This window comes from Schistocerca serialis, chromosome 12 (assembly GCF_023864345.2).
Source record: "Schistocerca serialis cubense isolate TAMUIC-IGC-003099 chromosome 12, iqSchSeri2.2, whole genome shotgun sequence".
NCBI classification, from domain to species: Eukaryota; Metazoa; Arthropoda; class Insecta; order Orthoptera; family Acrididae; genus Schistocerca; species Schistocerca serialis.
Window position 1 is genome coordinate 4,927,807 of NC_064649.1, and position 14,012 is coordinate 4,941,818.

The window sequence follows — 14,012 nt, forward strand, 5'->3', positions numbered from 1 at the left end:
TGGATCACCTCGTCGTCGTCGGAACCTCGCCCCGATCTCCCCAAATGCAGACGATGTAGAGTAAAAGCAGTGGTGGTGGTGGTGGTGGTGGTGGTGGTGGTAATGTCATAAAGCAGTGGAACAGATAGTAGAAGGCCCAGCTCCACGTGCCTAGGGACGGGCAATACGTGCGCGGTTCAACCGAGGCTGGACAGCGCATGCCTATGAAGGCCGGAACGTAGATATAGCGTAATCGAACTAATTCAACATTAAAATAGATGAAGATCGAGGCAAAAATTGAATTGTAATTGGAAGTGAAGAAAAGTAATTGTAACATTGTAAGTAGGAAACTAAACTCTGTAGATACTTGGTTCTAGAAAATGTAAAGTTAAGTAGAATCTGTATCCACTGTATTGTAAATTTTAGTAATGGCGGTTAATGTAGATAAACGCTCCATTGTAGCAACAAGGTAATGGACCAGCATTGTAAATAAACATGAAAAAAAAGTACCAAAAATAAACATTAACTCAGGGCTTAGCCATATTGACTTTACTATGCCTTAAATTCATTTGGTTAAGTGGAACTCCATAATTTGACAAATTAAAGGACATAATCCTATAGCAACTGCTGTTTTATCTAAAAGTCTTCAGTCAAACAAATCTTATCCATTACTCAGTTAATCAGGAAAGTAATTCCCGTAAAATGACAGCAGTTGAATGTATTGCTAATTACTGCAACGTTAAAACACAGAGGCTGCTGGGAGCCGTTTCATTCAGTCTGTGGAAGGATATGTCACGAGAAAGATCCGTGCCAAAAAATTATTGCACAATGTACGCAGACAAGTTTGCACGTGTCACAAGTTGCAAGAAGATGTCGAGTTTCATCTAAATTCCATGCTCGAGAGTTTGTAAAGTGATTGTTTTGGAACCATTTATTTTGAACAAGCAATTAATCTTGAGAACTCTGTTATTTTGAAATAATATTTACTGCGCACATAATTTTCGTTTTGATATAACAATCTACTTGAAAGGACAGTGATTCAAGGATGTTAATTAAATGTCTGCCCCCACGTAATCTTCTGTCACCGCACTTGAACACTCACATTATAGAACATCAGTTGAGTGTAGTATGCAGCTAGCAGTTTATAGGTGCATAAATTATAGTGAATGAGACTCAATCTGGATATAAACCTTAGGTTATTCAGTGACAAAGTGCAATTAAATATTTGGGATAAAAATGTGGTGTAGGCCACATAATATAAAATAGCCTACTACAGACAGCCAATTTTTGGCCAGAGTTGACAGAGGCACAGCTACTGGAGGCATATTAGCAAAGGTAAATATGGCTACCCTCCACATTCACTAAACCAATTTCAATCAGAGGCACACTATGTCAAAAACTGATGTTCGAGCTCAGAAACGAGTGCAAAATGCCAAAACGACAGAATCTACCCACGCACCATGTACGAGCCACTGTAACAGCACCACTCTTGCTCCTAAAGCACTGCCACTAAAGGCAAGGTCCCAGGTTCGAGTCCCAGTCCAGAGCACAGTTTTGATCGGATAGAAAGTTTCAAAGCAGTGCGTACTCCACCACTGAGGAAAAATTTCATTCTGGAAACAATAGCCTGTGACGGAGCCATTTTCCACAATATCCCTTCTTCAAGACTGCTAGTCCCACAGGATAGGCAGGACTTCCGTGAAGCTCGGAAAGTACAAGTGAGGTGCTCGTGGAAGCGAAGAGGGTGGCTTGTGAGTCGTGCCCAGGTAGCCCACTTGATATAAGTGCTGCCCATGAAATAAGAGATCCTGGCTCGACATCCTGACCCAACATAAAATTTTGATCTACCAGGACATTTCAAAACAGTGCACAAACTCCTTCCGAGGAAAAAGGACAGACATTACATTACTTTTTAGCTGTCCTCTTTGGAGTGACTTACGCAGAGTTACATCGCCTCACCTCTTTCAGCTTATCTTTTGACAGCCTCGGCACAGATAGTTCGAAGCCTGTGCTGAGCAGCTTGCTGTTGTCCAGGTAGAGGTGCTTGTTGTACAACAGCTCCTGGTCAATGTACGGCGTCAGAGGAGTGTTCTCCACACCGTCCCGGGCACAAGCCTCGGCCCACGGGCCCATGTGCTTGTCGTTCACCTCCTCCACCACACTGGACATGTCCGCCTGGAACAACTGTCGAAAAGTCAAGAATGTCGCGATGTGGGTACTGGGGACAAAAGGCCAAATTAAAATGCACATTTCAATATAACAGTAATTGAAGCTGATAGCCAGACTGAATGTTTACTCACAGACATACAGAGTATGAGCAAACTGAGAAACACAAACACAGTAAGCAGGTCTCAGCATATGGACTTAAAAAGCACTTTGAGTAACAGCACACATATGTTGTCCTGAATGGTGAGTGATCATAACAGTGAAATGTGGTGTGCAGTGGGCAGCAATCTGATGACAATGTCTGCTGACAGTTGTCACATACTAAAGTGTTGTAACTGAGAGAATTGTAAGGGGATTTGTTTAAAGTTGGAGAGAATTTCTATTTGGTGCCAAGAATGTCAGCTCGCTTTTAATGAGGATAAATGTAAATTAATGTGGATGGGGAGAATATATGTTCGTGTAATGTTCGAATACAATATTAATAGCATGCTGCTCAATAGGTTCCCGTCGAATAAATATGTAGGCATAACATCACGTGAGCTCAGTTGTAGGGAAGGTGAATGGTCGAGTGCAGTTTATTAGGAGAGCTCTCAGAAAGTGCAGGTCATCCATATAGCAGACCGTGCACAGATTACTTGTGTGACTCATTCTTAAGTATTACTCTAATGTTTGGGATCCCCAGCAGGTCAAATTTAAAGATGAGATGGAAACAATTCAGAGCTGCTGCCATTTGTTACCATTTGATTCAACCAGTATGATAAAGTTACAGAAATACTGATGTGTGACATAAGCAGCACTCAAAATTTGTGAACTACGCTGACAGAACAGAAAGCTAGATTTCATCTATGCCCGTTTTGTAGCAGTATTGTAGAAGTATAACACTAAAGTTTTTCCTTACTTAGATACAAATTTCCGCATAAGACAGCCATATCAGATTTCAGAGAAAGAAACACACAGGTGAATTCATTTGTTCAATATATACAAAAACCACTGCTGTTCCATTTGAAAAAGCCAAGTTTGTTATTCAAAGCTCTGTAATTTGCATAGCTACCCAAAAAAACTACATCGCAAATGGATAGATTAAAAAATCTACTCACCAAGCAGCAGCATGAGAACACACACATATAAAGAAAAATATTTTACATATCCAAGCTTTCAGAGCCAACAGCTCCTCCTCCGGGTAGAAGTGCTGAGGGGAAAGAAAGAAGGGTGAAGAAGTTTAGGAAAAGCGGTAAGTTTGAAAGAGTCACCCAGAACCCCAGGTTAGGGAAGACATACCGGACGGGATGACACGGAAAGCCTCATCGTTGTGGATTGCACCCGAGAAGATTTGCAACCTGAGAGCTTAAAAGTTGGAAGACAGGGCAATATACAAGACAGACATTACTCCTCAAACATCGTGCATGAATTTGAGTGAAAAGCTTAGTGCACTGTACGTAATAGATCTGGGAGGGAGACTGCAAAAAATAGATTCAGAAAATGAAAGATGTAGGAAACTGAAACGGAGTGAAGAAAAGCGTATAGTTATCCATCTCTATTACATACAATGCACTTAGGTTTTCACTCTTTTAACTCGTGCACAATGTTTTAGCAGTTATCTCTGTCCTGTATATGATGCTGTCTTCCACCTTTAAGCTCTCAGGTCTTCAAATCTCATCTGGTGCAGTCCCCAACAATCAGGCTTTCCTTCTCCTCCCGTCCAATAGGCCTCCCATGAACCAGGCTTCTCGATGACTTTTTGAAACCTTGCCCATTTTTCTAAACCTTTCCGGTCCTTTTCCTTCACTCCTCTTTCTTCTCCTTCAACCCTTCTGCCAGAAGAACGAGCCACTGGCTTCAAAAGCTTGCATAAGTAAAACCTTTTTTGTACGTGTGTTCTCTTGCCGCCGGTTGGTGACTCAATTTTTTTATCTATCCAATTACATTATATTGTCAAAAATTGATTGTTTTTGTTGTTAAAAATATACATTGTTTAGTGAGGATTTCCTTACAATTCATATGGGTGTAAACAGCATTACTTAGTCTTAAATGGTTCCATAAATATTTGGGATTAACAGCTCAGCTGAATCACCCTGTATAGGAATACTGCACGTAAATACATTACTCATAGCGTGGTCAAGTTCCACTACTGAAAGTCCAAAAGACAGGTGTTCTGGAGAGTTTTAAACGAATTATTTCTGTCAAGTGATAGAGTGCTCGAGTGCTCTCACCTTGCAGATGCTGGACAGAGTATTGCCCCAGTAATCGTGATTGATGTCAAAGAGGTCTGACACAACGGAGCTGATATCTCCTTGCGTCGTATCTCCCGAATCGACGACGTGGTAAACCTGTCCGACAGTGTCATCGCGTTGTGCCAAGTGCAATATCGCGCGGCAAACGTCTTCCACGTGGACTGTATTCATGCGTAGGTCACGACCCCACAGCAGTTTCATCATCTCTCCGAGGTGCCTGTATACGGCACCGATGACCAGCCTCGGAGCTGAAACAGATACACACTTTTTTAATATGTCATTTGTGAGATACAAAATCATAAAGCCAATGCTACAGTAAAGAAAGTGCGCTTTGCTCTGATTTCCTTAAATTTAAATTAGAGGATGAAAACACAATGTGACATCCTGCAGCAACTTAAATAACTGCCGCAAAGGTGTGCGAATCATTTATAACAAAAAAGCTTTACAGTTTGGCAATATTTCTCACTCAAATCTTAACTGTAAAAATATTGAGATGTATTTTGTTGCCACAAAACAAGCTGTAATCTGCACCTACATCTACATATATATACTCCGCTAGCCACCAAGCGATGTGTGGCGGAGGGCACAGTTCGCACCAAAGTCATATTTCCTCCCCTCTGTTCCACTCGCGGACCGCGAGAGAAAAACGCCTCAGTATGAGCTCTAATTTCCCTTATCTTTCAATTCATCCTCAGTGAATATCAGATTTTGAAATTTAGTGAGCGGCCCCTTCCGGGGTCCCACTTCAAACTATCTATGAGATTTTTAACACTCTTGCAATGGCTAAATTTACCAGACACGGATATTGCTGCTCTTCTTTGGACTTTCTCAATCTCTTGAATCAGACCCAACTGGTAAGGGTTCCATACAGACAAACAATACTTTAAGACTGGACGAACTAACATATAGTAAGCAGTTTCCTTTGTTGAAGGACTGCATCGCTTCAGGATTCTACCAATAAACCGCAATCTAGAATTCTCCTTGCCCATTACTTCCATTCCATTTGAGATCATTTCAAATAGTCACACCAGATAGTTGGGGGATGTTATCAAAGACTGGTCATATATTTTGTACTCTTACATTAACGGGGATTTTCGCCTTGTTATACGCAGTAGGTTACACTTACTAATGTTGAGAGAGAACTGCCAGTCATTACACCACACATTTATTTTCTGCAAATCCTCATTGCTTTGTTCACCTCTTTCGTGTGATACTACTTTTCCTGTAGACTACAGCATCACTGGCAAACAGTCTATTGCCACTGTCAATACCATCAATCAGATTGTTTATGTAAATCGTAAAAAAGCAGTGGACCTATTACGCTGCCCTGGGGTACACCTAAAGTTACGCTTGTTTCTGTTGAAGTCACCCCATTCAGGACGACATACTGCTCTCTTCTGTTAGAAAACTTTCTATTCAACCACATATGTCATCAGATAGACCGTATGTGTGCACTTTTTGGAGCAAGCGACAGTGTGGAACTGAGTCGAACGCCTTTCAAAAGTCGAGAAATACGGCATTAAACTGGGAGCCAGTATCTAGAGCCTGTTCTATATTATGCACAGAGGGCCAGCTGTGTCTCGCATGACCGCTGTTTCCTAAAACCGTGCTGGTTTCTGCAGATGAGCTTCTCAGAGTCATTATGTCTGAACACACATGTTTCACAGTTCTACAAGAAATTGATGTCAGTGAAATTGGCCGTACTTACGTGTATCAGATTTCCTCCCCTTTTTATAGATTGCTATGACCTGGGCCTTTTTCCAGTCTTGTGGAACTTTCCGCTGTTCCAATTATTATCCAATTATCTCTGATAGATGACGGATAAGAATGTAGCATAGTCAACATATAATCTTACGGGGATACCGTCTGGGCCAGATGCCCTCCTGGCATCTACGGGTAAACGCGCATGTACAGAATAAATTTTTCTGGGCCTGTGACCATGTCATCATGATGTTTTATAGACCACTGTTTTGGCTACAGCACCAGTTGGGCTTCATTATGGCAGTGTATTTCCTACATGGCCCTATTATTTTCACATATTTTATAGGATAATTCCATTCTTGCTCCTAGAGTCACCTTATCAACATCAGTGAACTCTATTTTTGATTGAGTGGCAGGGGTGAGAAAACAGAGATTGAACCCATCCCTCCACCACATCTGTGGGGGTCACGTGTGTTTCAGTTCTTCATATTCTGTTATTCTCTCTTCCTTTCCTTCCCTTTGTTGTGTTGATTTTCCTTCTCCTCACACAATTCTGAACCTATTTTCCTTTCCTTTCTGGATCTGGAATGCTTCCACGAGTAGCACAATTATTCTAAACTAGTGCCTGTATGTTCTTTGATTGTTAATTTTTTTATTGATCTCTTGAATTCAGCTTGTAGTTTATTTCTTCTGCCAAAGGTTTTTCAGAAACGGTTTAGTTAATTTGTTATCCATCTTCTATGAAGAATATTAGTCTCTGCTTTCTTTTTGTTCTACATTGTTATATATTTCAGCATATTTTTTAATTCCCAGATGTCTATCACTTTTAGTGGACCCAGTGTTTTCCTTACTATTCTTTTCTTCAATGTTTCCAATCTTATCTTATCTGCAATCGAATACTAGGTGTTCGCTAGCACAAAGACAGTCCGGCTTCGCCATTGTACCGTAGTACTTAATTTTAAGATTCTTAGATAAGTATGTTTTTGTCAAACATTACTGTTGATAATGAAAGCTCTTTCCATTCTGTGGATCCTTTCCTCAGGAGCAGATTTTTCTACACCATTTTCTTGGTTTATTTGTCACAAATATTTGAACTGTTTTTACTTAGTACAGTTGAATCAACATTTGTTACCCCTCCCATATTCTTAAGCCTGTTATGTCGGCTACCTCCTCCTGGAGATTATTTTGTATCACTGCATTTTTTAGACTATCTGAAAGTATAGAAAAAATCAATAGTAAGTGGCAGAAAATTTACTTTAACACCTCTGTTCTTTTTTGGATATAACTCTATAGTTGTGCATTTTGATGTTTTTGCAGTGGCAATGACTGGTGCATTAAATTTTGGGCAAAATTTTGGGGCCTACAGCCACATAAATCCTGCTTCTTGTAATTTTTCAGCTGTACGTCATTCGGTCATCTTCAGAGTCGGCCGAAAGACCGACGCTCCGGCTCTCGCTTCATCCGTTTAAACTCGCAGACCGTTCCACGCGCATGTGGACACAGATACACGAGCCCCAGAAACGTCAATTAGTGGCAAAGAGGTGCACACGTGGCTGCGTTGGGATGTCAGTGTATCACTGTGAGCTGCACTCTGGTGAAAAGTCTATGGTACAAAGCACCGGATTCTATTTCTTTTAATTAAATTCATTGCCAATTTCAATTGCTTTTATCACTATCGAGTTTCGACATTTTCAAACAACATAGTGTGACCAGCATCAATACAGTGCTCTCCACAATCTATTTACTGGGCTGTAAGAGCCAGGTGTATCAACAGTGTTACGTACATCTTTCGTGGGGTATGCCAATCGTCTGTCTTGCCTACGGAACACCATATTTGCAAGAGACCATTGTAAACTCCAACCTTCTACATCTACATCTACATCTACATCTATACTCCGCGAGCCACCTTACGGTGTGTGGCGGAGGGTACTTATTGTACCACTATCTGATCCCCCCTTCCCTGTTCCATTCACGAATTGTGCGTGGGAAGAACGACTGCTTGTAAGTCTCCGTATTTGCTCTAATTTCTCGGATCTTTTCGTTGTGATCATTACGCGAGATATATGTGGGCGGTAGTAATATGTTGCCCATCTCTTCCCGGAATGTGCTCTCTCGTAATTTCGATAATAAACCTCTCCGTATTGCGTAACGCCTTTCTTGAAGTGTCCGCCACTGGAGCTTGTTCAGCATCTCCGTAACCTTCTGGAGCATCAAACTGCCATTAATGGAATCTAAAAGTGCTGCTGTCTTCAGTGGAGGGCAGAAACTCAGTTTTACTTTGTGTCTGCTGAGCGTGCTTCCCACATACAGTAGTAAAATCTTTCGGTGTCTCCTTCTGTATCCCTTACACCCACCTCCGATTTAACCCGCAGTGACTCACGTATCTGTTCCGGAGAATACCTGTCGGCTTCAAAACCTCTCTTTGGAAGTAGAAGCTCGTCCTACAGACTGCTCTCGTCAGTAATGAAGTGTTCCCCGTCAACCGAAGTTCCGTGAACACTCTTCTTCTGGAAAGGACGGTGGCAGCTATTTGCATGTGCACGTAAATCTGTATGTGTAGTTTTCTGATAAACTGCATGTCCCAAGGTGCCACCATCTTTGCACTGAACCAAAACATCAGAAAATGGAAGGCACCCTTCCTTTTCAATTTTCATTTATGTACAGTAGGAAAGCCACACCTCTTACATCTTTCAGTCTTCTTCTTCTGTGTTCCTTTTGCCCACATTTGGGTTCATTTGCAGTGAATGCTGGAGCATCATTTGGCTCACGCTGAAGATGGCTGACTGATATACAGCAATAAATATTAGAAGAAGAAGCAGAATTTATTCGGCTGCACATCCAAAATTTAATGGATAAACTCCTACAATTGACCCCTTTTTAATTTTCAGCTGGTATTAGCAAACGTGGGCCAAGTCAGTACAGTGATACAGTATTTTAGTGGCAGAGAGAGACACGATACGAGATATAAATTATGAAGCAGCCAGCCGACACACATCACAGTGACGGATACACGCTCCCGACATCTCGACTGCCGGCAACAACTGGCCTAATGGTTAACAATGCTTGCAAAGGTTGCCCCACTGGATGTGGCAGTAAATACAACAGCCAAAGGCACACAACTTACAGCACAGCTCTATCTCGGCTGACTCTGTGCACTGAAGTAATAAAATACTACTTGCTCCTCACACAAGAGTAAAATATTACTTGCTTCTCACACAGGAGTAAAATACTACTTGCTCCTCACAGGAATAATCCTAAACAACCCTCGTAGTTTGAGTACTACCACATCTCATCTCAAAAGATTCAACATCTTTTAACAACTTGTTTACAGGAGGACAGACTACACGAGCAGCACTACCTGTACCAAGGTATTAAATGGCACTTTGTTTCATACCAATGAGTGACGAGCACAAACGATGCAACCTGAGCTGCGATCACAATAGTCGGAGTGCACTGTAGTAAGAGAAGTGCGTTCACAGTCCAGAAAGAAAGTGGTTTACATCACATTGAAAATATGTGCTGCTGCCAACACTTATCATCCCTATAAGCAAGTAAATCAGTCTTTGGTGATCAATGCCAATGTAGAGGTACATACTGTGGGTATCAAGTCACTTGAGCAAATTTGTCACCATCTATCACAGTAGGTTGTACAACACACCTTTCAATTTACCCAAATCTCAAATAAGCCCCACATATCCACAAATGGCAAATCAACTCTTATTAAGAATGCGCAATACTGAGTACAGTGCCAGTACAAATACACAACAATGAAAACCAGTGTCAGTCACAGCTTTCAGAAAAGATAGTAGGGGATAGGGATTGTGACATCGCCTAGAACTCAGACCGAGACACACACTGTATATGAGGCATACGAGAGAAGGAACCGAGGCGAGAAAAGGGTCAAATATTGATCTGATGGATGTGGTTCAAACAGTGTTTTAAAGGACAAAATACGTAGGTCGGAATGCGTAACTTCCCCGTACGTGCAGTACTTACCGAGGCCGTGGCGATCGCCGAGCCCGTACACGATGCCGGGGCGCACCACGGTGTACTTTAGATCGGGCACGTTCTTCAACTCCTCTTCCACTTGGCACTTCCACTTAGCCACGTACGTCCAGGGTTCTGGCTTCCCATCCTCCTTGAAAGGTGCCTGCAGCAGAAAGCAGCAGCAGTATAGACTGCAGCTTTCGACGACACACGGAAAAGGCTCGAGAGAGGTGTGGAGCAAAAAATTTGTAATTGCGGCTTGTGCAGTATGACGCAGACACTCCCAGGCTTCGCAGAGGTGACGGCACCCGTCCGAGGGGAATTGACAAGTTCGTCATTTATCGGGCATTCCGCCATTGTTCGGGGCTACCACTGAGGAATGTCACATCACAAATATCGACTGTAACACTGACAGAGTGTATATACACAAAAAGAGAGCGAGAGCCAGATTTCCCTGTTGAAAATAGACTTCTTCCTGGGTGCAAACACACTTTTTTTCCACGCTAAGTGACAAGATACTTTCTCTCAGAGCTGTGAAACTTATGAATTCTTTGAATGCTAAAGTTTTTATATACCGGTTCAGAACTTTCCAGCACTTCACCCGAAAAAAAAAAAAAAAAAAAAAAAAAAAAAAAAAAAAAAAAAAAAAAAAAAAAATGTGTTTCAATTGGAAACATTGTTTTCTGCAGCATTCCTCAACTGTTTCTGGCTTTGTTCCTTGGCCGTCTTTCTGTCCACACTGGAAGCAAATTTTTCTCAGTGTATTCATACCGTCTGCAACACTACCTGTCTTCTTTTCGTTCTTTCTTTCTTTCCCCCCCCCCCCCCCCCCCTGACTTCTTGCCTGTAGGCCACACAGCCATCTCTCAGTCCTTTGGAGTTTTACAGAAGAAGGTTGCATTTATCAAAGAATTACATACTTAGTCTTAAAACTACGATACTGTTTTGATGAAGGAGAGTTTCTATAAAAGTTGGTAATGGTTGACGACATCAAATTAATTGATTTGCTGGTTTGCATACATTTGTCATCATCGGTTAATGGAAACATACTATTTAGCAATGGAAGAGCCTTCAGTATTTCACATTTCTAAGCAAGCTATGGCAAATGAACTGTTTTCTTTTCTGCACAGTTTTTGTCAGTATTCTACCACATGCAGCAGCAGTTCTCTGCAGAAATCTTGACTTTTATTGTTATTCTTGTACAGCTTCCTTCATATATCCTAAAAGCAGCCCTCAGCCTGTTACGATAACTTGTTATCATGCTGCCTTGTCCGCTCCAGTTTTTTTGGAAAAACTTAATACGGCAACGGAAAGGGAAAATCTAACAGACAACACAAGGAGCACAATGTTTATATGCGGCTGGAGCTTTCAAAGCACTGAAAATTGAGATTACGATGCACTTTTGTCATCCAATGGCAGCTTACATCGCTTGATCTCACCAGTCAATGACAGCAGATATTCGGTGCAGAAAATATGTGATGTGGTCAGCCAATAGCAAAACCACTGTTAAGTAACAAGAACACACACATAGGAAAAGTTAATAGTTTAAATTAATGTACATACAGTACAGCCATAAGAAAAGCTAAACTTTCACACACAACACTGGTCTTCCTCAGCACGTGTTATGCTGTAAGATATGTGCCAGTAAAATTTTAAATAATGGCAGAAATGGCTGGTCTTCTGGACCGATTTTTTTTTTTTTTGGTTAGTCCTCAAAGTTTTAAGTTTCGAATGACAGTCCAATGCTCCACGATTTAAGAAGTTCATTGCACAATCTCACACGTAACACAATTCAGCCTGGGTAAAAAGAAATTTACCTTAAAAGTAACGTGTCTCAAACCGCAATTTACAACATTTTTCCACAGCCTGTTGGAAATGTAAGCAGCTGTGACATCAAGCTAAACGAAAGCAGTTTGTTGTTACAAAGCATTGCATACTCTTCGTCCTAAAGCCTTTGACATTTAGCTGTGGGCAGACACTTCTGTGTGAACGGTGTTTTATTGTTGTAAGTGGCACGTTTTCTTTGCAACTACAGTTTTATTTTGCTGTCATTCTCTTGTTTATGTTTTATTCCTGAAGTAATGTTCTGTAGTTGCGGTATGACATTGGTAATTAATTTTTATATATTTTTTTAGAGTTTCATTTCTTACCAGTGAAAATTACAAAAATTTAAACTAAAACAATGAAAAACTCCTGGAATTCTAAAAAAAATCCTCAGTTTTCCCCAGACAAAGAAAATTCCTGCATGCATTTTCCCAGGACATATTCACCCTGACTGACGACACGTAAATATTCTGCTCTCTGTTGTACGTAGGCCTGGCAGCGAGAGGAGTGAATGACGTAGGGCCTCATCTGTGCAGTTGAAATCTAAAGTACTGGCTCTAACAAAGTGCAGACAAAATGGGAACACCATTGTAATGTGCATGGTGGCCCCAAAGAACTCGTCACTAGAAGTACCCCATCACATTTTTGTACTGCCAGGACATATGAAAATGGGGTATGATATTGCAGTGTCTTTATTGTTAAAGGAGAATGACAATGTGCCTTCAAACAATGGAAAACCAGGATGGAATGTAATAGTATTTTGAAAAGGAAAGTTGACACGCACCGTATAGTGGAGATGCTGAGTCGCCGATACGCACAACAAAAAGACTGCCACAAATTAGCTTTTGGCCAGTATGGTCTCAGCATCTCTGCTATATGGTAAGTGGTAACACTCTTTTTCTCAATGTTCCTTCAGATACGCACACACATCCGAAGGAAAAAGGCACTGCAGCGACTACAGCTGTTATGAAATACATGAAGTGTATTCACAGTTGCGAATAAGAACAACTGTCAACAGTACAAGAGACGGATGACAGGGGAAATTTGTGTCTGACTGGAACTACAACCCAGGTTTCCCACTTTAAGCGAGCAGTCTCCTTAACCGATTTGCCTATCTGTGCACAACCCATAGTCAGACCCAAACTTCATACGGCATCGTTCCTGCATTCAGTACTTGTACACACATCATGTCATTCTCATATTAGGGAGGGCATTATAATTTAAAGATTTTGCCTGGTATGATGCTTGTACAAGTACAGGTTGCAACACAGGAATGACGGCATACGGAAGTTTGGGTATGGCCACAGATTGTGCACGGGTAGCCAAAGCAGTTAAGGCAACCACTCGTTTGAAGCGGGAAATCCGGGTTCGAGTACCGGTCTGGCCACGATGACAATCGTTATCTTATGCAGCTGACAGTTGTTTGTATTCACAACTGTGAATACATTTCACATAATTTATGAAAACGGGAGTGTCATCCATTGCATGGCCTGAGCAGGAAGAAGGAACCATTTGCACAGATCTACTGAGCATCCCCACAACTAGGCACAGTTGATCTGGGAATGTGGCAAAACAAAGCTAAGCATTGTTGAGGAACAGTCTAGTGTCAGGAATTACGCATGGAGAGCACTATGAAGCTTTCCACATGTGCAGTTTTAAGGCTTTTCAAATGTGTTTTTTCCCCTCGGTCCCTTTCGCAATGGCCAGTGACCGAAAAGAGATGGACATACTCCTTCAGTATAACTTACAGTTTATTATAAAAAAATAATGCAGCTAATTATTCATAGTAAAAAGAAATTTTAATGCACTCTTAAAGAGAATTTTAACATCCAATTGTCATTTACCAGAATTAGTGATTACAATTTGTCTACCCGGAGTGAATTGCAGAATGTCTACATCACACGTGGACAGTGAATAAACACTTCAGAATGCCTACACAGCTGAAACTGCACATCAGTGCTAAATGTGAAGTAGAAGTACATTTTTGTCCATTTATTTACAGAAAAACCAAAAAGCTGGTAGAAGACACCCTCAGAAAAGATCAGTTCAGCTTCCAAAGAACTGTAGGAATATGTACAGCAACACTGATCCTACAAATTATCTGGGAATATAGACTGAAGAAAG

The 14,012-nt window shown here is 41.2% G+C and overlaps 1 protein-coding gene across 2 annotated transcripts in view; it reads right to left on the reverse strand.

Annotated features, from left to right (window-relative positions):
- The window catches only part of LOC126428292 (uncharacterized), a 34,510-nt gene that overhangs the window by 12,897 nt on the left and 7,601 nt on the right, over window positions 1–14,012 (reverse strand). Inside the window, exons 4-6 of one of the 2 annotated variants that reach the window (XM_050090208.1) lie at window positions 10,074–10,227; window positions 4,356–4,624; window positions 1,939–2,163 (exon numbers count right to left, since the gene is read on the reverse strand). In XM_050090208.1, coding sequence (XP_049946165.1) covers window positions 1,939–2,163; window positions 4,356–4,624; window positions 10,074–10,227 — 648 coding nt within the window. The remainder of the gene's footprint in view (window positions 1–1,938; window positions 2,164–4,355; window positions 4,625–10,073; window positions 10,228–14,012) is intronic. The other variant, XM_050090209.1, reaches the window with a different exon arrangement.